Source organism: Procambarus clarkii, chromosome 11 (assembly GCF_040958095.1).
Source record: "Procambarus clarkii isolate CNS0578487 chromosome 11, FALCON_Pclarkii_2.0, whole genome shotgun sequence".
Taxonomy (NCBI): Eukaryota; Metazoa; Arthropoda; class Malacostraca; order Decapoda; family Cambaridae; genus Procambarus; species Procambarus clarkii.
In genome coordinates this window covers 39,654,833-39,677,072 of record NC_091160.1, presented here as the reverse complement: position 1 = coordinate 39,677,072, position 22,240 = coordinate 39,654,833, and the positions used below count along the sequence as shown (strand labels likewise).

Sequence of the window (22,240 nt, the reverse complement as noted above, 5' to 3'; positions counted from 1 at the left end):
AAGGCCTAGACCGGAGACAGTCTCTCAAACAGCACTTGCATAATAAGGACACAGCTCTACTAGAGCCAGATCATGCTGATGATTTAACTAGACATCAGCCAATAAAAAATGTTGAAGGTTTGTTTTTGACCATCAGTGCCAGGGGGAAAATAGCCCTGAAACTAAGCTAACATCAGTAACACTAGGCATGTAAGCAACTTGTGCCACACTTTGAAGTGAATACTGTACTGCCTATATGGCCATCTATGTTGTGGTGCTGCCATCTAGTGACATTTGTGAAGAATTAGTAAACTCATAGTTTGCAGAGAAATAACCGGCAATCCCAACCCAACCGGGCTGTGGTGGGTATGTGGGCCTGCGGGCCGCTCCAAGCAACAGCCTGGTGGACCAAACTCTCAAGTCAAGCCTGGCCTTGGGCCGGGCTTGGGGGAGTAGAACAACTCCCAGAACCCCATCAATCAGTTATCAACCAGGTAATCCTTGTTTCTAGTTATTTCTTGGAGGGGGTACCGAGTTTTTTGTTCTGCTATTTGATATCATATAAGTCTTTCTGGTGGCAAATTAATATTTATCTCCCCTGTCTTCCCTCGTTAGCTAGGCAACAAGACAATTTGAAAAGACCCTCGTCACCATGGGACACAGGTAGTCGAGAGTCTGATAAAAAGTTTATATCCTGGGTGGACCCAGACCACAGCTTGGGAGCAACCAAAGAAAGCTTCTTCAGACTTAAATTATCCTGAAGCATATACTGTATCTTTGACATTCAACTTTTCAACTACAATACCTTTGACTTTCTAAAAGGAGGTAGTAGGTGATCAAAACAAGATTATTATTGAGTACTAACCTTTGCTTGTTGGGTGGACTTCAACCTTCTTAGTTGCTAATCCTTCCCCTCGCTGGGTTGAAGCAGATACCCAAAACTCATACTTGTCTCTCGTGCTCACACCCTCAGCAACATAAGATGTTTCTCCTGGGCCCAGAGTTCGTGATGGTAATTCTCTCTGCACAGGGAGCATTAATAAGTTATTGTGGCTCTTTTTTTTGTAATAAAACTATATATATATATATACAGTGCTGAATTGGGGTGATGAGCAGAGAAAATGTGTCTTTATGAGCCAGACCTGCCAGGTGCTCTTGGCCAAGACTATGATCCACCTGGGACACATCATCACATACGCTTTCAGGACTTTTATTCTTATTGTGAAATGGACCTTTGCTATTGGTCCTGTTATGTATTATGGGAAGGGAGATAGTGACAAGTCTATTTTAGAACTATGAACACCAGTCCGTATAATACATATGGATGAAGCATTATTCTTAAACACCGCCTGCAAACAGAATTAAAAATACCAAAACCAATAATCACTCGGCAAATCCTTATGAAGTCACGACACTATTTGAGTTATTTGTTGACTTGTTATTGCGACTTATTCTCTGCACATTGCTAGTAGCTTAAAGTTGCACCATTGGCCACCAGGTGTTACCAGTGTCACCACAACAGGGTGAAGGGACTTGACAACTCCCACTTGATCTCCACAGCACCCCAGGCAGGCTCAGGAAAGACAGCACAACAACAGGAAGAAGGGAAGCATTCAAGAATTCAGGTCAGAAAGTTGCATTTCACTTTGCTCGACACCATATTTTTTAGCTAAAGCCCTTTAGATGCTTCCTCAGTAAAGCAATGCTACATAAAAACAAGGAATAGAAGACAAGTTACCCAAGCAGGAGACACTGGGCCCATAGGGAGGAGAATCATCTGCCCACAGTATCACCATCACCAAGCACAAAAAGTCGCCCCCAGCAAAATGTCATTCAACGGTTCAGATTACCAGGCAAGAAGGACTCGCTTATCTGGTGGGAAAACAAGTAATGAGCACAAACTTGGGTCAGGGAAACTCAACCCAATCACTAAGCAGATGAAAGAAACTGGGATTAATTACAGAATGCCCCAGCAAGGCACCAGCCAGGAAGCATCAGTTGTTCAATAAAGAAAAATACTAAAAGCCTAAAGAGAACACAGATCCTACGAACAAAAGAATCCCCACACCAGGAGACTTCCTCAACAAAAACCAGTGTTAGGGAACACAATAGAATACCTGAACAAGGCAGGAAAAACACCGAGAACTGCAACTAGGGAAACTCAAAGATGCCCAAGTAGGTAAGTGCAGAGGAACAAAAACCAAACCATTGCACAAAGCACTGTCCACAGAAAGTGGAACAGAAGTAAACTGAACTGGAGTATGTGCCTCCTATGAGCAACACAAGATGGACTGAGACAAGCATGTATAACCAACCAGAAAGCCCTGGCCAACAAGTACAGGAGACAAGGAGAGAATGCAAACCACTATGAAATCAAAGGTATGGAGAAGACCCTTAAAAAAAAAAAAAAAAAAAAAAAAAAAAAAAAAAAAAAAAAAAAAAGCACCCACATGCCTCTGCTGGAGAAAATGGAGTACTGTAGTAACTCGAAAGAATATAGCTTCGCCTCTCCCTGAAGTGAGAAAAAGCTTTTGTGAAATACTAAAGGGGGCCCCCAGGGTGCCTCATCAATGACCAGTACAGTGAGAAACAACCAGAAATATGACCAACAAGGCATAACCAAGAGAACTGCAATGACAACACACTAATCCAAACAAATCCAAACTGGCTCTGCAGGAACTGATGTGCAGGAACTGGCTACAACAAAGCCAAAGCCAAATAACCAAATCCCATGGGCCAAAGATAGAGAAACCAAAGCCCAAGAGCAAAAGCCAGCCAGGAATGTGCAACCCCTTCAAAGATGAAGGAACTAAGGTGATATCCATGAAAGAAATCCCAAAACAGACCCCCTAAGACCACTGGCCAGAAACAAACGAGCAAGACCACAAAGACCAACACCTAGTATACCTTGTATTACAAGCAGGTCTAAATCTGTTCCAACATAAAAGTATTGTACTGTGTCAGTGCCTGTAACTAACTGAAAAGTCAAAGGGCTTTTTGGCATAGACATATGCCAAAATGCCATAGACCACAAAGACATATGATGTCTTTTAAGCAGAATGTTCAGTTTACAAGGCAAGTGGAATGTAGCATTCCTAGGATAGCTGTGTGGGATAAATTCAAAGTGAGCAAAGTCACTTTTTCAGATATTTTGAAGGCAACAGGCATTGCAAACTTCAAAGGTGCACAGAAAATCAGTGAGAAAATATAAGACAAGAACTCCTTGTCAATGTTAAGGGAATGAAATGCCCCAGAACTAAAAAAAAATCACAGAAAATTGTGAATAGCAAATAAAGTTTTGTGAACTATTTTTCACAAGTACCACAATGTAAGACTTAACTATCTGAGTACTTTAATGTTTAAAAAGATTCCCACTGTGACTGAAGTAAGATTGTACTAGTCTCGTTGGAGTCCTGCTGCTTTCCATAAAAAACACTTACCTAAGTGGTTTCAGAAACCTACGGTATGAACGAAAAGGCAGACCATTATCTATATAGCAACCTCCCAATATTTACCAAATTGCTGGGCAAGTAATTATTGGCAAATCACCTATTTTGTAATTAATTTCCCCAGTATGGGACAAGTATATTATGACCTGTATAATACTCACCTTCTGTTCAACACTGTTTCACATCATTCCTATTATAACATACTTGTTTCCCAAAGGTTCATTGTCCAAATGGCCGACCATCAGCATCAGCCATTCAGATATTCAGTGGTCTGTATCATGGGAACTCATGAATGTTCAAATCTGACACTGATTCACAAAGTAGCATGGTGTGTAAGCAAGCTTTGGTGGCGTTTCATATTTATTTAGCAACATTTTTTTTAGGGTTTTCCCCATAGCAGACCACACCAGTGGCTTTCTTGAGAAACACCAACTGTCAAGATTTGATATTAATGTGTAAGATGGCATGGAATATCATTAAGTGTTTGTGCTGATTTCATCTGAACTGGAGATACAGTACTTTGCTGACAACTGTCTCAAATTCCTGTGGCACTGGTCATCATTCACATTGTTTTCCCAGTAATTTAACCACTGAACTGCGCAACGCACCTGCAGGCGCTCGACGGGGGGTGTGCAATGCTCCTCTGGGATTTTATTGGTATAGCGTATGATTCAAAACTCCCACAGCTATATGGGATTCACATCAGCTTCCTCAGGACTTGTAAAGAGACACCATTTTAAAAAAAATTGTGGGCAACATTCCCGGGTGTGAGAGCCTCATTAATGAGTGAGCAACCAAGGCTGGCGCACGCAACATGAGCTCACAGCACTGCTGTTCAGCATTGCCTAATAATGTCAAAATATATATGTAACTAGTATTATTTAGCCATGATAGTATTACAGAAGAGCATGAGTGTGATAATGACTGTAAAATGTTCAAATATCAGTGATTCAATGCTGTTCACGATGTTCACAGCACTAGCCAAAGTACCACAGCATTATTTCGTCCATCTAGGAATCTTCAAACAACTTCTTATGTTCCTTTACAAAATAAACTTGGTCAATTATTCATTTACAGGATTTAGTGACCCAGATTGTGATAACAGCAGGATTGTAGTGATAATGCTGTGAGTAGTATTGTGGGAGGAGGAATTTTGGTGAGGGAGGGAGGGAACCGAGGTAGCGTCACTGTGTGGCAGCCACTCTTGTATTGCTCACCATACTAGCTTAGTGGTTCACTATGGTGAACACATATGTACATGGGTATATACAATGTGTGTATATAGTGAAATAACAGCAACAAGAGTATGTTGGGAGGAGCCATTTTGGTGAGGAAGGTGGAGTCGTACTCGTAGCGTCGGTGTTGGAGGAGTGAGGAAGGGCTGGCTGGGTGTGGCAGCTCACACTCACGGAGTTCTGGGTGTGTTGATGGTGAATGTATATAGTGTGTGATAGTGTACAGTGTGTAAATATGTTGTAAATATACATAAATAAACATGAAACATTGGATATATGAGCAATATATGTGGACACATTTGTGATGCATGTAACACAGTGTCTTGGGACAGTACGGATGTTCTACTGCCATAATACTGTGTACGTGTTCATTATACATAGGACTGGCAAGAAAAAACGAATGTATTTGGAAATGTATGCAAAAAATTAACAAAAATATATTTGTGGCAACTCGCGCATGTTGAAGCTGGCGGCAACTGGGTCTGGGAGTCTACGCCACAGGCGACCACCAAATCGTGACGTCACCCTCCATTTTCTGGACCTCATTGCGGCCAAAGTACAATTTCGATTTTTAATTTCCATATCTATGATCAGGAAAGGGTATTTAACATTTTCAAAAACAAAAAAAATTTTTTGCCAAGAATTTATTTCCTGTGCACAAGGGGGGGGGGGTACCATATTTGGAGCCTGAGCAGCACAGTGGTTAAGTTCCTGTGTGTCATTCTATAGTCTAAATATTTTGTGATAGTGTACACCTATCACAAAATAAAACACCTAATATCTGATCAAAGAGATATTTTCTCTAACAATTCTCCACAAAAAAAATCACAAATAATCAGAGGACCCCAAATGAGCGAGTAAATATTTGTTGCCATTTAGCACAGCAAAAGAAACTAGTGTACATCAAACTGAATCATCATTTACCAAGCACTCACAAAAAGATATTTTCAATGGTGTTCAAGAGTAGAGGTAACTAACCATCCTCTGCTCACTACTGGTGACTGCCATGTAGAGAGTGTACTTGGTCAGGACACCATTGACCTTAAGTGGAGCCAGCCAGGTCACGAGGATGGTAGTGGAAGAGCTCACAACAGCTTTAATCCCTGCTGGAGAATCTGGCACTGAAATTTTAGAGGGAAACATGAAAGTGGCTGCTCTCTCTAAACTCTCAGGGGTAAACCAAATTGTTATATACACAGTTCTATAGCGTCCACACTATATCAGCTGGCATCCTTAACATGGCACAAGTTGCCTGTCACTTGAAGAAAATACACACACACACACATATATTGCCTAACACTTTAAAAACAAACACACACACACACACATCGCCTAACACTTTAAAAACACACACACAAAGAACAATTACATTAAAATTAGTTCTCATACAAAAATTATAATTAAATACAGTAAAAACAAAGGAAAACTACACTTGAGCATAAATTAATGGTGTGAAATAAATAAGAAGTAATAATATAATTACAAAGATGGAAAAATTGCTTAAGTTATACAGAACCCAAACTTCAACATTCTATATCCAAGAATACAAAATATAATAGTTGCCATTATTAAAATGTATTATTGTCATTTTCTGCATTTTTGATGTCATGAGCCAATCCTGTAATTTACTTGCATGAAGTTAAACTGCTCTTACTAAAGTTAACAAGAAAAGTATCTTTCCGAGCACAAGTGGCCGCAAAGTGAGGCTTCACACCTGCTCGTATGCTTGCCTGGCAAAACCAGCAGGTGGCCGCACCTATGTTTACCCAGTGCTTCATAAACCTAGATCAGCATATTCTTTTTAAAGCAAACAAATCTGCTGACACGGGTCAGCAACTCAGGAGGCGCACTGCACCAGGCTCCAGGAAAACCCAATTGCTTAAGTATTGTGGAACAGGTCAAGGACCGTAAGTGGTGTCCCAGGAAATGTGAAGGTACAGGGAATTTGAAAAGTAACATAAAACAAATAAGAAAGTGTGTGAAAAATCTGGATAGGTAAAGTTGGTATTGGAAAACAAAAGCATGTAAACAACAAAGATGGCCGCCACCACCACAGGAGAGGACACTATCACCAACAGATGGTTGTCTCAAATAAAATAAATAAATAAATGTTTATTCAGGCAAGGTACATACATACAAGAGGTTTTACAAAAATTTATAGATTTATAGATAGAGCTAGTACATACAATGCCTAAAGCCACTATTACGCAAAGCATTTCGGGCAGGAAAAACATTCAAGACTAAAACTTAATACTAATTGAGATTAAAGTATAAAATGTGTTGAGAACAATTAAAAATAAAAATAAAAAAAAAGGGGGGAACATGGCAGAAAAAGCAGCACAAATACAATTAGGTCAACAAACAGCGTTGTTTAAAAAAACAGACATGGGTTGACAATATAGGGGTAAGGTAGGTTTTCTCTGCACAGGAAATAGTGAATGCTAGTTTTCTTGGCAGGTTACTGATTATTGAGAACTTGATAAGGCATTATGAATGAAAAGTTCTTAAATTAGAAAAAGAAAATAAAGATCTCAAGAATGAATATTGTAAGTTAAAAGGAAGTATTTTCCAGCAGAGAAAAAAAATTACTAACTTGACTGATAAGGCAAAAAGACAGGAGGTATGAATCAAGGAACTTGTGGAAGAAAATAATTGAAGTGTTATGGTTGAGATGAAGCCTGGAGTAGGGCAGGGCACTGAGTGAGGCCAGGGATATTAAATGGATCGATTAAATGGCTTCCAGAAGTGAAAGACAAGAGCTACGAGGAGAGGTTAGACACATTAAATATGCCAAAACTAGAAGTTAGAAAAAAAAAGGCAATCTGATCATTATGTACAAAATAATAACGAATTGATAAGGAGGATTTCTTGAGACCTGGAACTTCAAGAGCTAGAGGTCATAGATTTAAGCTAACTTAACAAAGCTGCTGAAAAAACATTAGAAAGTTCACTTTTGCAAACAGTGGTAGATGGTTGGAGCAAGTTAAGAGAGGTGGTGGTGGAGGTCAAACCTGTCAGTAGTTTCTAAGTGACAATGTACAATGAAAGTAGTAGAAAACCTCAAAATTTTCAAGCTCATTACTCTGTCGTGTAAATTTGAATTTCAATCACTAAATCCCCAATATAGTACACAATGTGCTTGACTATACTATTTTCAAAACCTAATACAGTATTAGCTAATTATCATATTCCCAACAACTGTTGAATTTTTCTTAGTGAAAAAGTCACAAGCAAAATATAAATCAAATGAGTAAAAAAAATCAAACGTTATCCAGATCGTCTGTTGAAGTCCATCACAACTTTAAGAAATGAAATGTTCCCTTTAGGTTATCAGGAACTAAGTCAAGAGGTAATAAGTTTGGCCTTTAACACTCACCATCCTGAAGTGTCCTGCAGAATATTGGTTGGGAAGGCACTCCATCACCAGCACTTGTGTAAGCCAAGACACTAATGCTGTAATTTGTATACTTTTCCAAATTAAATATATTGGTACTTTCTGCTGCTGTTTCTGCCTGTGCTTCTTCATCTGTCGAAAAGGGACACTATTTTGCATTCTAATGATACATTAATTGTCTACATAAAGTAGATATATTTTGTAATGTCCTCTCATAGATTTACATAAACTGTGCAGTATTTGTCACTAACTTGAATATTTATCTCATTGGTTCACATAAATGCAAGACAAAGATATGTACACACACCTGAATATTGTGATGCAGGTGTGTAGAGCACTCTGTATCCTTTAATTAAGCCATTCTGCCCCCTGACAGGAGGCGGCCGCCAGGCTACTGACACACTCTGTGGGGAGGTTGCCTCACACCGTATTGTTTCAGGGGGTAAGCTGGGGGCTGCACATGGGTAGAAGCAGTAATGGGTCTCAGATGGAATCATTTTGGAAAATAAGATATATGATACTATTAATGATCGCTCTCTAGCACACATGAAGGCTCCAGAAAAATTTCTTGTTACACACTGAGCACTGGTGACCGTAGACACTTTTCTCCTCATAGCTCCCTCCAGGAACACGTGACTATGACTGTCCCCCACTACTCATTTTAGAGGAAGGTTACTCTACCTATGCCACCACACCAACACCACCACACACACATGCTTACCTTCTACGGCCACCACAAACACTTCACCAACCCTCCCTTCTTAGTTTGAAATCCCTAGGTTACCACAGCACCCATGCCACAAGGACCCCATTTACATTAACAATGCAATATTTACATCATTTAATTTATTGTTAATATTCACAATAATAACTTTTAGGTTATAAATTCGTACACACAAATTCGTAAGAGTTTACCAATAGTTAAGAATACTATAAGAACAAAAGGAACATCGCAATTGGCCTTCTGGGCCAATGGTGTGTTTTGGAATTGGTATTTGGTACGACTCTCTGAAATCCTCATTTTGTACAAACACACTATGGAACTGTTCATTTAGCATGTCACACATTTCTTTTTTTCATTCTCAGTAGTCCTGAGCTAGAATAAGCTCGTTCATATCTGCTTTCTCTTGGATTCTGAATTTAACATTACTATATCAGACTGGGTCAGGCACTCACAATTCAGCCCATCCTCTCGAGTTGTCACAATGTTACAAAACAATGACGTACTGTACTAAATTGTGCGAACCAACCTAACCATGGACCCATTTTGTCTAAATAAAAGTGAGATATTTACCATCCTCCTCAGTTGTAGCAATGACAGGAGTAGAGAGTGGTCCAGCACCTCTGTTATTGAAGGCTTGCACCACCACCTCGTACCTGGTGTACTGCTGCAACCCAGATAACGTCGAACTCCCACCATATGCTGATCCAACCTAAATGTACAAGACCAGTATATCAATACAAGTGGACAACCAAGAGACCATAATGCTGCAACATTTAAAGATGTCTTAAGATACAGTGCTCCCTTCAATTGCTTTCTTTAACCTAGCTTGCTCACATTATCTTTACACTGGTTCCATTATGGGCCTGCCATTACCATCTGATCCTTCATACCTGGTAACAGTTCTCTACTATTTACTTTTCCTTAACTGTCCTCATTGTTACTCCTCTATGATTAAATTTACAACACCACTTTGTAACTACATTATGATCCTAGATTACTCGCTCCACCACTTCTATTTACATAACTTCTTGCCATCCTTTATTTGGTTAGGTTAAAAAGAGGTAAGGTAAACTATCAGGAGAAAGGGCTAAGCCATTATGACGACAGTATATAGATAGCTGAAAATAGTTTCAACATTTTTTCTATATTGTTACTCATATATATTAACCAGTACCAGAAAAGGAGAGTCATATTGAAGAGAGACAGAAAGAATGATATAGAACCAGAAACTGCTATAGCACCTGCCAGGCCACTTCATATAGTCCACGGGACAGTATGTAGATATTACACAAGGAACTCCGCAACCTCTTTCCCATATAGATGGAGGCAGATCTCCTCAAGAAGCTACACACATGAAGATTGGCAGAAAGTCTGGAAGTGATTGTGTAGCATCAGAGACTAATCAACCACTTGAGGAGAAGGGCGGAAAAGGAAAAGGAAAAGGAAAAGGAAAAAGGAAAGGAAAGGAAAAGGAAGACAAGTTGGGATTAATGGAAGAATGGGACTGGGAACCACTGCTGGAGCAGCAACATAGGAACAAGAACATTTACAAGCTTAGACAAAATGGCAGTATCAAGTAGATCAGAGGAAGCAAATCATCTTTCACTGACTCAAGTTAAGAAAAATTGCATCTAGTGTAAAAACCAGCATTAAATGTAATAAAATGCCATTTTCTGGGGACCCCAGAGGCTCCCTGGAGCCCCAGAGGCTCCCTGGAGCCCCAGAGCCTCCTTGGAGCCCCAGAGCCTCCTTGGAGCCCCAGAGCCTCCTTGGAGCCCCAGAGCCTCCTTGGAGCCCCAGAGCCTCCTTGGAGCCCCAGAGCCTCCTTGGAGCCCCAGAGCCTCCTTAGAGCCCCAGAGCCTCCTTAGAGCCCCAGAGCCTCCTTGGAGCCCCAGAGCCTCCTTGGAGCCCCAGAGCCTCCTTGGAGCCCCAGAGCCTCCTTGGAGCCCCAGAGCCTCCTTGGAGCCCCAGAGCCTCCTTGGAGCCCCAGAGCCTCCTTGGAGCCCCAGAGGCTCCCTGGAGCCAGGGAGCCTCTGGGGCTCCCCCTCAAAACACATCATTTTGGAAATAGAACCAAATAAACAGGAAACTTGTGGCTTAGTGCCTAAGCAAACAGTCCCAACTGAGACATTCCAAGTTTCGCATATCCATAGAAAGGAAACCACGATCACACCATCCTCCTCCCATTTAATCCCACTCAGTCAGAAATGATAAATGCAATCAACTATAACATTCTTCCAGAGAACAAGGCAACTTCTCTTGACTTACATATGCAAGGAGAACACCAGCTTAACTTAGTCAAGCACTAACATTTGAAGCAAAGAGCTGCTGTAACAAGGAAATCCTGAACATGCAAATACCAGGTAAACCAAGCCCACAGAAAGCTTGAAGTACAGGCAATTTATTTTTGCTGTTGCAGTTTTAATGCTCAAGCACAACAAGCCAGAAAAAGGAGACCCTACATGCCTTGAATGGAATGCCCCATCCTTTCCAAAGGACCCATATCTTAGGTTTCACAGCAAGGGAAGAAAGATAGGAACCAATAACCTTCGAGTCAGGAGGAGCATTAACAAACTTCTGAAACACAAATGCCACGAAAATTAAAGCAACAATGATTCCTGACCTGATTCTGAGGCCAAAGTCACGGCAACAACCAAGACTTGTTCTAGGGTGTTGGTGGTTCTTGGTGGTTTATCTATTCTTGTCAAAATAGATAAAACCCTGAAAGGTATTGAATGACTCAGAAATTGTGACTACCAGTGTAAATATTTCTGCACTGTACCCCGCAGTGCAGAAATATAAGGTGTGTGCAGAAATATAATAGCAGGTGCTAGTCAGTATCCAAAATGATTTGCTATATTTAATGTCCTTGACTGTAGTATAATATGAGTCAGATGCCTGGCACCAAAATCCGAGTTTTCTGGGCTTATAACCTAACTTTGTTACCCTATGGACAGAGAAAGGCTAGTAACACCAGTGAAACAAAACAAGTTCACCATCTCTACCAAGGTGAAATTTATTGGATATACAGTACAGACCGGTCACCACTTCACCCACACACTGGTAAAATAATGGCCAAATGTACCAACTTTTAAGTCTCTGTCTGATGTTATAGAGAACTGTGTTTATGGTGGCTATAAGCTTATAAAGCAAAGGTACATTTGCACAGCACTGAAACTGAACACCACTGGTAATGACAAGTACAATACTTTGAAAAATAAGCATGGACACTCAAAGGACCTTTAAACAAATACTGTACTTATATTAAGCAATGTTCACATGATGAGTCCTAAGCATATGATTCAAAGATCAAGAAGAGTGGAACTAGTTCAAACGTAACTTAAAAAAAATCGTCTATGCCTGTCAACAGCCATGGATGACAGATAGGAAACATGTGTGGTGGTATGAGTGTCAGGACCTGGAGTTGTATAAACTGCTGCCACCTGGTGCCAGCCAACACCAATTACCCAAACAAAAACTGGTAGTTAACATGAGTCCACAGAGGGTTTAGAAGGGCCTTGAGTTTTATGAACAGGCTACTGGAAGCCATTTTAGGTTGGAATGAATGCTATCCAGTGACTCCCTAGCACCAACATGATCCTGCAGGGACCTTGTAAAACTTACTTTGTAGTGCCAATGCCTATATGTTGTCCTGCCCTGACTGAACATGATCCATCCTGCTGACCTAGTGAACCTTACCTTTGTGAGCAGCCAAATGAAACAGCTCAGAAAATGCACAAAATATCTGGTTTTAATGCTCAAATCACAAACCCAATCGCTACCTCTACAGTCTGGAAGTTGTAGTCAGCAGCATGAGCATGAGTTCTGTACCCTACATAATATCCCAGTATATTGCCATTCCACAAGTCTCTGGCTGGTGGCTCCCACGTCACACGCAGGGATGTTGAAGACTCGGGAGTCACGCGCACGTCTAAAGGAGACCCTGATGGCTCTGAAACATAATTTAGGACAATGGAATTGAAGCAAAATATGTTGTGACAATTTGAACATAAGAGTTTCTGAAATTGAACAGTTTATAATATATTAACTGTCAAATTTTGCACAAATTAAAATGTTTAATACACAATGAAATCACAAATATAACATTAAAAATTATACTGTAAACTTAATATCTGGTGATACCTATCACTTTCTGAAGACAATAATATTTTTACTTTAATTTTTAATATTTCTCACTTCTTTCTGAACTGTTGTCACATTTCACTTATTTAACCTTCCATACATTATCAATAATTTATCTTAAAAAATTGCTCGATTTGTAAAAATAGAGGCTAGTTATACAAGTCAAGTAATCAGGGGCCAACACCTATTTACACCCCAGAGAGCAAAGGAAGGATCATATGACTATAAGAGTAATGTGAGAGGACAACATAAATACAAGCTGAAAATGGTGAAAATGTCTAAGGAAGGAAAGTTTGATGTACTGGGTTAATACAATAAAAAGATCAAAGGAATTTATTCATACCAAAACAAAAAATAAGAAAACATGGTGTCAATCTATTTTAATCACATTCTAACCTGCATCAATTTACATTTAACAGTAAACATGTCACTCCATCTTCTATTAATCAGACTAACCTTCCTCATCAGTGGCAGCCTGTATGACTTCTGAGGGAGTGCCGAGCCCCAGAGTGTTCTGGGCCGTGACCCTCAAGTGGTAGGCAGTAGCAGGGGTCAACTTATGGATGATGCCTTCTGTCTGGTCCCCCGGCACACTCAGCTGTTCTGGCACACCTGGCCATGGCTCTGTCAACATATATTTGATTACCAGTGAAGGAACATACCTGTACAGGCGATGAGTCACAATAACGTGGCTGAAGTATTTTGACCAGACCACACACTAGAAGGTGAAGGGACGACGACGTTTCGGTCCGTCCTGGACCATTCTCAAGTCGATTACTCACAATCGACTTGAGAATGGTCCAGGACGGACCGAAACGTCGTCGTCGTCCCTTTACCTTCTAATGTGTGGTCTGGTCAAACATATCTGTACAGCATTTGCAAATTGGAACAAATACTGTACCTAAAAGGGGACACTATTATATGTACCATAAATGTTTTGAGGTATAACTTCCAGGTTCACACGTCTTATTACCTTTCATGCAAAACTCACTCCAGCCTCTAACAATATCTTCACAGTCACTTGACTTTGTAGTCCTGTATGACACTGGTGATGCCATGTGTTTTGTGATCTTAGTAGTGCACTTTCACAAGTATTTATGGTGTGTGATGATAGAGCTATTGATTGTTCTTTTTAACACTTTCTGCGGATCAGGACTCCTCCCGGCGTCCTGTTTCGCCTACCCGCTCCCGCATGGTGGACATAAATTTATGTCCTCTTTTAAAATCTTTGTATAAAATTCAATTTTTATCCGATTTACTTTGGGTTTGTTTCAAACTGCGCGCCATGAGGCTCTCTTTCTCACCACTAGGCTGCATGGTACAATAAGTTCATGAAAGGTGTGGACCACTTCGATCAAATGGTATTATGTCCCAAACGGGTTGCAGGTGGGTGACTTTAGCCGCTTATACTGGTAATGCTTCCCCCATATCATGTATTATATGCATATGTCTGTTTAGGGAATTTTATTCCGATCAATGCACAACAAAAAATAACTGTGCAACAAGTATAAACTTGACAAACATAAAAGTAAAAACATTTCGTGTGTGTTTGACGCTCACTAATATGTTCCAGCGTTGTTTTATATTTGGCACTATTCTATCTTACGCTTTGTTGATCTTTTTTACCTACGGGCTCATAGAACATTCTATTGCGAACACATTGACACAAAAATGAATGACGTACATAGAATAATAATGTCATGAGAGTGAAATAAGTATAAACTTTCAAAGCGCCGTGTGTCGTCCCGTCACCGATACAGGGTAACAATTTCACCACTTCCCACACTCTTGCGGGTGGGCCGCAATCATTATTCTATGCTTATATTCATATCACCGTGTTGGGAATTTCATTGCGCGTCCATTGATACCAAAATTAACGCTGTAGGACAAGTGTGGAGGTGATAATCCCAAGAGTAAAAACATTTTGTTGCTGTTGGGCGCTCACGGCGAGTCATCTTCGTAGTTATTTATTTGGTGCTGGTATCCCTATACGTTTCGTGACTTTTTTTACTGATGTTGTTCTAGTGAATTTTATTGCGAACACGTTGGTACCAAAATGAAATACGTAGCTCGAGAACTAAGGTCAGGAGAGTAAAAAGAGTATACACATTTTTGTTTTTACGCTTACGCGGCAAAAACCCCGCGTGCACATACCGCTTTTTTTTTTACCATCGAAGGGGGCCGGAAAGTGTTATTGATACTAAGTAAATAAGAGCATAGAAAGCTTACATTATAGGATCAACAATGCCACAAATGCAGTTATATTGAATTAAGTATTTCATGAAGAAGTGTGCATTTCATGCAGAAGTGTATATTTCATGAAAAAACATATACTGTACAGTATTTCATGCAAAAGAAGGTGCAGTATCTATAATAAATCAATCAATTACAAATGCTCTTTGTCATCTGCTTACTCACCAGATGCTAACTTATACTGGATGAGGTAGTTCTGAATGGGAGAGTTGCCATTATAGGGCGCCATCCAAGAGAGCTTCACCCGACGACTGTGCGTCTCCACCACCCGTAGGTTCTTGGGTTGCTCGGGTTCCTCTGCAGTGGGGGAGGGCTTACCAGTTTACTACATGCAGAATGAAACTCAGTTGCCTGTGACATCACTAATAGATAGGACAGTAAAATGGATAGACTACCAGCCTACTTCAATTGACAGGCAACTCTCTTCCCCCCCCCCCACCTATTCCAATGATATATATATTCTTCCTGTGGTAACACTCACACTCTTCTAGTATCTCCCTGTCTACTCCAGTGTCTCCATTTCCCTTGTCCTTGTAATGAATGTAGTTTTTTCACTATTTTTCATTATTACTAAGTATAACAAGGGTTTAACATTACTATAAAGTATGAGTGATTTAGCATTATCACAAAGTATAATAAAGGGATTTAGCATTGTCACACAGTATAATGAGAGTTTTACCTATATTATACAGAACAGAGCAATGAATTAGTGAAATATTTTACAAGCATCAACTCATTGATTCCAGCAGCAACACTTAAGGAAATGACAATGAATAAAAATATAAATATTCTTTATTCATTTTCTGGTAACCAAGGCAAGAGCATTTAATATAAAAAGTTCAAACTTCTAATACCTTGCACAACTAGCTCTATGTTTCGAGTGTCTCGACCAAACGCATTGGCTGCATGACACGTGTAGGTCGCAGAGTGTGTCCTTGCAGCCGAGGTCAGTGCTAATTTGGAGACAAGTCCATCCTCGATCGATTCCTCCCGCACCTCGACCCTGAGGAGCGGAGAATAAAATAGGACAAAAAAATTATGTGTAAGTAGCCTTTGCATAAAACTGCTGTACAGTACTATTATTATATGATACATACAGAATCATGAAGAGGCATATCACTTGTCTATCTATTGTGCTAGTGAGATACACTTGTTGAATTTTGTGCAATTTAAATGTTTTAAGTTATGTTAGTATTTTGCCATCCTTATTAAAAGTTTACATTATTTTTAGATACAATAAAACTGAGGGAAATAATTAATACTGTAAACAAACTGTTTAAGATAGGCAAGGAAATCTGTGTGAAGTTAAATCACAATATCAGAAGTTAATCTCCCTAAATTTACATATCAAACCGACTTCTTTCACTAATGATTTAACATACAACTATGGATAAAAATTCCTTAGTAAAGTGCACTGATGACAAAGTTAAGTCAGTTTTTTAATGAACTGTTTTTAGATTCTATCAATGATAGAATCACTGATAGAATATGTGGCCAGTTACCAGATGATGATACTATGCAGTCTTTTCTCATACTTCACAATTTAAATGTAAAGCTCAATACCTTGCAAATACTATAGTACATTCTTATCATTACTCCCAGTTGTCAAGAAGTGGAGAAGCAATAGCCAAAAAAAAAATAAAAGAGCAATATTGGGTAATAAGTTATTGATAAAAATCCTAAGCAGCATCACAAATTTAGCACCAACACACAGCATCAAGTCCTCCACACCAGGGGGCCAGATTCAAGAAACAGTTACGCAAGCACTTACGAACCTGTATAGTACATCTTTTCACAATCTTTGGCAGCTTTGCTTACAATTATTAAACAGTTAATGAGCTCTAAAGCACCAAGATGCTGTTTATAACAATAACAGTTGGTTGGCAAATTTTCTTGGTTGTAAACTGTTTAATAAATGTAACCAAAGGCATCAAAGATTGAAAAAACCAACGTTGAATGTAATGAAACGCCATTTTCTGGGCGAGTCCCGGAGGCTCCGCGGAGCTATCCATGGCTGATATGGATACCCTAACTATTTTGCATCAGTCGATGTGGGTGGAGTTCTAGGCCTACCGGGGACCACGAGCCAGAACCTGGCCCCCTCAGAGAGGCACGGGGAGCAATGGCCCATAGAAATGCACATGTGATTTGGAGCATTCTATATCTGCCATCGACCAGGACAGGCACCCAGAAAGGTAAGCGCCACAAAACAAACCCCTATTCTGGTTAAACAACAAAAATCGACAAACGAGTGGACAGAACTTCCCCAGGAAAACGAACTAACAAGCATGACGTCACGCGAGCCGCGCCGCATGTCTGCGCAGCTCCCCCCTCCCCGGGAGGGGGAAGGGGGAGCCCCAGACCCCCACGCCGGCAATCCCCGCCCCAGTTCTGAGGCTGGATATCAAAACCATGAAAAAAACCCGCCGACCGGAGGGCGGGAGGGTGCCGGGGAGCCTCCAGGACTCACCCAGAAAATGGCGTTTCATTACATTTAACGCTGGTTTTCTGGGGGGAGCCCCTACGGCTCCCCGGAGCTACCTCACCAAAGACTACCTAAGAAAACAAGGGGACATACCCGGGAGGCGGTCGGTGAATCACTCCTCAACACGAAGTCAAGACAATAACCCAAGGAATATCATCCGCCAGAAAAAAGGGAGAACGGCCGCAGACAAAGAAACCTATGACTACGACCATAGGAGCCAAAAACCACTGTGCCTGAGAAGAGCAAGAAGCTCTGCCACACGACCCCCAGAGGCGAATGCCAACACAAAAAGAAAACCGAGGCAAAGCAAACCTGACCCCAAGGAGCCACAACCACCAAGGAGAAGAAAAACAGGAGAGCACCCCGTCCAAAGACCAGGACGACACAGGCAGTGCAGAAGCAGGACGGAGGTGTAACAACGCATGATACAACCTGCGAAACGGCACAGAAGGAATATCGATACCGAAAGCTAGCAGCAGAAACCAAGGCGCCAGACCCAGGAACGGCCCGAAGCGCCTCTACATCCACCGCAAGCCAATCCCATGAGCCCCAGGAGGGAAAAGAAAACGCAGGACCAAAACGAAAACGCCACAAGTGCGCAAGTCCACCTCCACAAGGGCAGCTGACAGGGAAGGAAATCGCATAAGGAGCCGCCCCGCACCAACATCCCGCAGAAGGGCAGGAGCGAAAAGACTCATTAAGAGGAGCAAAATCGCACCCAGGAAAACTAGTAGCGCCGAGACAGTGTGAAGAGATATTCACAAAAGGAGAAAAAGGCCAACACCCAGAAGCTGCCGGGAAGAGGACCCACAAGCCCTAGAAAGGACCGGAGGGAAGCTCAACCGAATGACAACAGATGCACCAGAAAACGGGAAGGAGCAAAACCGTCTCGAACCTTCAAGAATAAAAAGAGCAAACACAAAGGACGAAGGCACCAAAACCCCGTCGCACCCGAGACCAAAAGTCATGCAGAAACCCCAAGAAGAGGGGGACATGACGGAGAAGGCCCGTCCCGGAAAAAAGGGGCGAAGATCGTAGAAAAGCACCCACTGACAGGACGGGAACAACGGGCACAATGGACAAGGAAACCGAGCCCAGGGAGGTGCCGACGCCCTCAAAGCACGTGTGGAGAGGGGGAACGGAAAACCCCACACCACAAACTGCAAGTCCCTCCCCGAGGGGTAGAAGACCCCGGCGGAGACCAACGGGGCCTGAGGCCCCTCACGTGAGCCCCACCCTTGCCCCGGGAACCCATCCTGCAGGCCCCGGGGCCGAGCTGTCCCCTCAAAGCTCCAGCGTCAAGAAAAACCCTGGGGCAGCCGTGAAAAACACGAAGAAAGGAAGCCTACTAGGCTCTGGAACTTGAACCGAAACCAGAGGATAGGCGAGGGGCGAGACGAAGACCTCAAGCTCATCCCCAGCCAGCACAATGAGGCGAGGACAAGACAGAATCCAAAGAACATTGAAAGACCAAGCCCGGCACAGCAAGACCGGCAAGGAAAGGCCGAACATAACACCACAACCAACCCCGACACGCAGCTGCAGTACCAAAACTGCAGCAAAACGTCTCCACACTCCCCAAGGAAGCGACAGAAGATAGATAAATTGTACACGAGTGGCACACAAGGGGACACAGGCGGAAACTGAGCACCCAACAGAGCCACAAGGACGAAGAAACGTGTGCAGTGTAACAGGCAATCAAAGGAACACATTAGGCAGCCCAACATGGGCTGACCCCGTACACCGCCCCAAGAACAGAGATGAGAGTGCTCAAGAAGCGCACAATCCGCCCGACAGGCAAACGACAGGGGAGCCCCACCGTTGCACTGCGGAACAAGGTGGAAGCGGGGCCCCGAACTCAAGCAAGGTTAGACAAGCATAGGAGAGGGGCAGGAGGAGTACAGGCAGGAACCACCTCGGAAAGGACAAGAGGCCACCCGCAGACACCCGTGAACCGAGGAACATGGTATGTTCTTTTATGTCTTGTTCGCTATTAAAGTATGCATATACATAAATAACATATTAAGGCATAAATACATACTCTATGTATATGCATGTGTTACTGTATATGGCCAAAACGGTTATACAGTACACTGTATAAGGTTCTAGCATGAATTTTCTGTAACTCTTGTGTTCTTCACTTTGGAAAGACACTGAAAAATTTGCTCTCCAAAGTTCATGTTACAATTTTATTGGGCCTAATGTGTTTTGCTTAGTATGCCTAGGTGTGCTTTCTGAGATGTCAAGTGCGTGTACTGAATCCTGATAAACCTTGCCCGTCATCACTGCAATTCTCTCATTCAATGGCACATTGGTGAGCAGTGACTTAACATCCACATCCCATACGTGAATCCTGATTCCAAATCAGGTGGAGAGAACAAGAGCTGCCCCGTACGGGCTAATAAACCAGCAGACAAACAACTATAGACCAATATCAAACCTACCCATACTATCAAAAATATTTGAAAAAATGATCTACAAACAGCTCTACTCCTATCTCATAAAATTCGACATTCTTAGCCCCTGTCAGTTTGGCTTCCGCTCTCAAAAGAGTACCAACGATGCAATTATTAGTCTCCTTGATATAATTTACTCAGTCCTTGACAAATATGAGTTTCCAATTGGACTCTTCATTGACCTGAGAAAGGCCTTTGGTACTGTTAATCACGATTACCTCTTATGTAAACTCCATCATTATGGAATCCGAGGCCATGCACTGGACTATATCCAATCCTATCTTAGTGATAGACACCAATGTGTAGCCATCAATAATATAATCTCTCCCACTCTACCAATAACCGTTGGAGTGCCACAGGGCAGCATCTTGGGACCTCTCCTATTTCTTATATACATCAATGATCTGCCTAATGTCTAACATTCTGAAACCTATTTTGTTTGCTGATGATACTACCCTCATCTACTCCAACCCCAACCCACATACACTAAATGATGTTAATAATGAACTAAAAAAAAGTCCACTTATGGATGTCAACCAACAAACTAACACTTAACATAGAAAAGACGACTACATCCTATTTGGAAGCAAATCTACAAATGCAATTCAGCTTCAGATAGACAATGTAAACATTAGTAGTAAAAGTGATGGAAAGTTTCTTGGCATATTCCTAGACAAAAGACTCAACTTCAGTACCCACATACATCACATAACTAAGAAAGTCTCTAAAACAGTTGGTATACTCTCCAAAATCAGATATTATGTACCTAACTCTGCTCTCATCTCTATATTATGCACTAATCTATCCCTATCTCAACTATGGTATCTGTGCATGGGGTTCAACCACTGCAAACCACCTCAAGTCCATCATCACCCAGCAAAAATCTGCTATCAGAATAATGTCAAATTCTGCTTTCAGACAACACTCAGCCCCCTTGTTTAACTCCCTAAACATGCTAAACATAATCTCACTCCATAAATTCTCTTGTGTCAACTACATTTACAAAACCCTGTTCTTAAATGCAAATCCTTGTCTGAAACTCTTCCTGGACAGATGTAATAGGACCCATTATCACCACACCAGAAATAAATATCTCTGATATCCCCCAGAGTTAAACTTAATCTGTGTAAACACTATGCAAATAAAGGGACCCAGTTTATGGAACTCACTCCCTACTGAATTGAAAAGCTGTCCAACTTTTACATCATTCAAAATCAATACTAAAAAGTACCTAATTTCATCTTCATAGTTTTTCACTTTTTGCCTTAAAATTGCACTGTATCTATTGCTACCCAATCTCCCAACCTTTATGTTCCCAATTTGAACATCTTTACCACTGATCATTGCTGTCTTATATGTGCTGTCAATCTGCTGTATGGTGTCTTAATCTTGTTTTAAATTACTAATCAAGCTGTCAATGTAATCAATCAGAGCTTTAATATAACTATGTGCTTTAATATACTTACTAAGCTCTCATCTCATTTTCTCTTGCAATGTATCTATCATTTATCAATTCTGATAGAAATTACCTACTTAAAATTATCTGCTAGATTAAGGACCTGCCCGAAACGCTGTGCGTACTAGTGGCTTTACAAGAATGTAAATACTGTACTATCCAATGTATTCTCACAAACCCAATGTACCTTCTTGTATATATACAAATAAATAAATAAATAAATAAATAAATAAATAAATAATAGCCCTGCAGTAGGCACCTCGGGTGATACGGTCCATGTTCTCAAGTACGTATGTACACCCATTCCCATTTCCAAAAACAAAAACAGCGTCAGGACGAAGGAGACGCCAAAACCGCACCAACTCACCTGCAGAACATAGGCCCTGAAGGGTCATGACGCAAGCATGCGAGTCCGTATCCGCCAGAGGAGGCCAGTGCGCCCATGCTGGAGAGGAGGAGAAGGGGAGCAGCGAAGGAGGCTCCCCACCCTAGAACGCAGGGAAAAAACCTCATGAATTCCACACAGCGGCACCCCAGAACACCCCCAAAGCAACGGGGCACGGATGGGAATAAGAAAAGAGCGAGAGGCGAAGCCCCCCGAGAGAATTGGAGCAGAACACATGTGCACACCGCCCGGAACCAAAACAAACTCCCACGGCGTATGCG

General features: G+C 41.5%; 1 protein-coding gene across 1 annotated transcript in view; it reads right to left on the bottom strand.

Annotated features, from left to right (window-relative positions):
• Positions 1 to 22,240, bottom strand: part of LOC123758359 (Down syndrome cell adhesion molecule 4) — a 228,503-nt gene that overhangs the window by 85,104 nt on the left and 121,159 nt on the right. The window contains exons 23-31 of the mRNA XM_069323052.1: positions 16,032 to 16,180; positions 15,343 to 15,474; positions 13,381 to 13,548; positions 12,564 to 12,733; positions 9,352 to 9,490; positions 8,365 to 8,511; positions 8,040 to 8,189; positions 5,642 to 5,784; positions 845 to 1,001 (exon numbers count right to left, since the gene is read on the bottom strand). Of these exons, the coding sequence (XP_069179153.1) occupies positions 845 to 1,001; positions 5,642 to 5,784; positions 8,040 to 8,189; positions 8,365 to 8,511; positions 9,352 to 9,490; positions 12,564 to 12,733; positions 13,381 to 13,548; positions 15,343 to 15,474; positions 16,032 to 16,180 (1,355 nt within the window). The remainder of the gene's footprint in view (positions 1 to 844; positions 1,002 to 5,641; positions 5,785 to 8,039; positions 8,190 to 8,364; positions 8,512 to 9,351; positions 9,491 to 12,563; positions 12,734 to 13,380; positions 13,549 to 15,342; positions 15,475 to 16,031; positions 16,181 to 22,240) is intronic.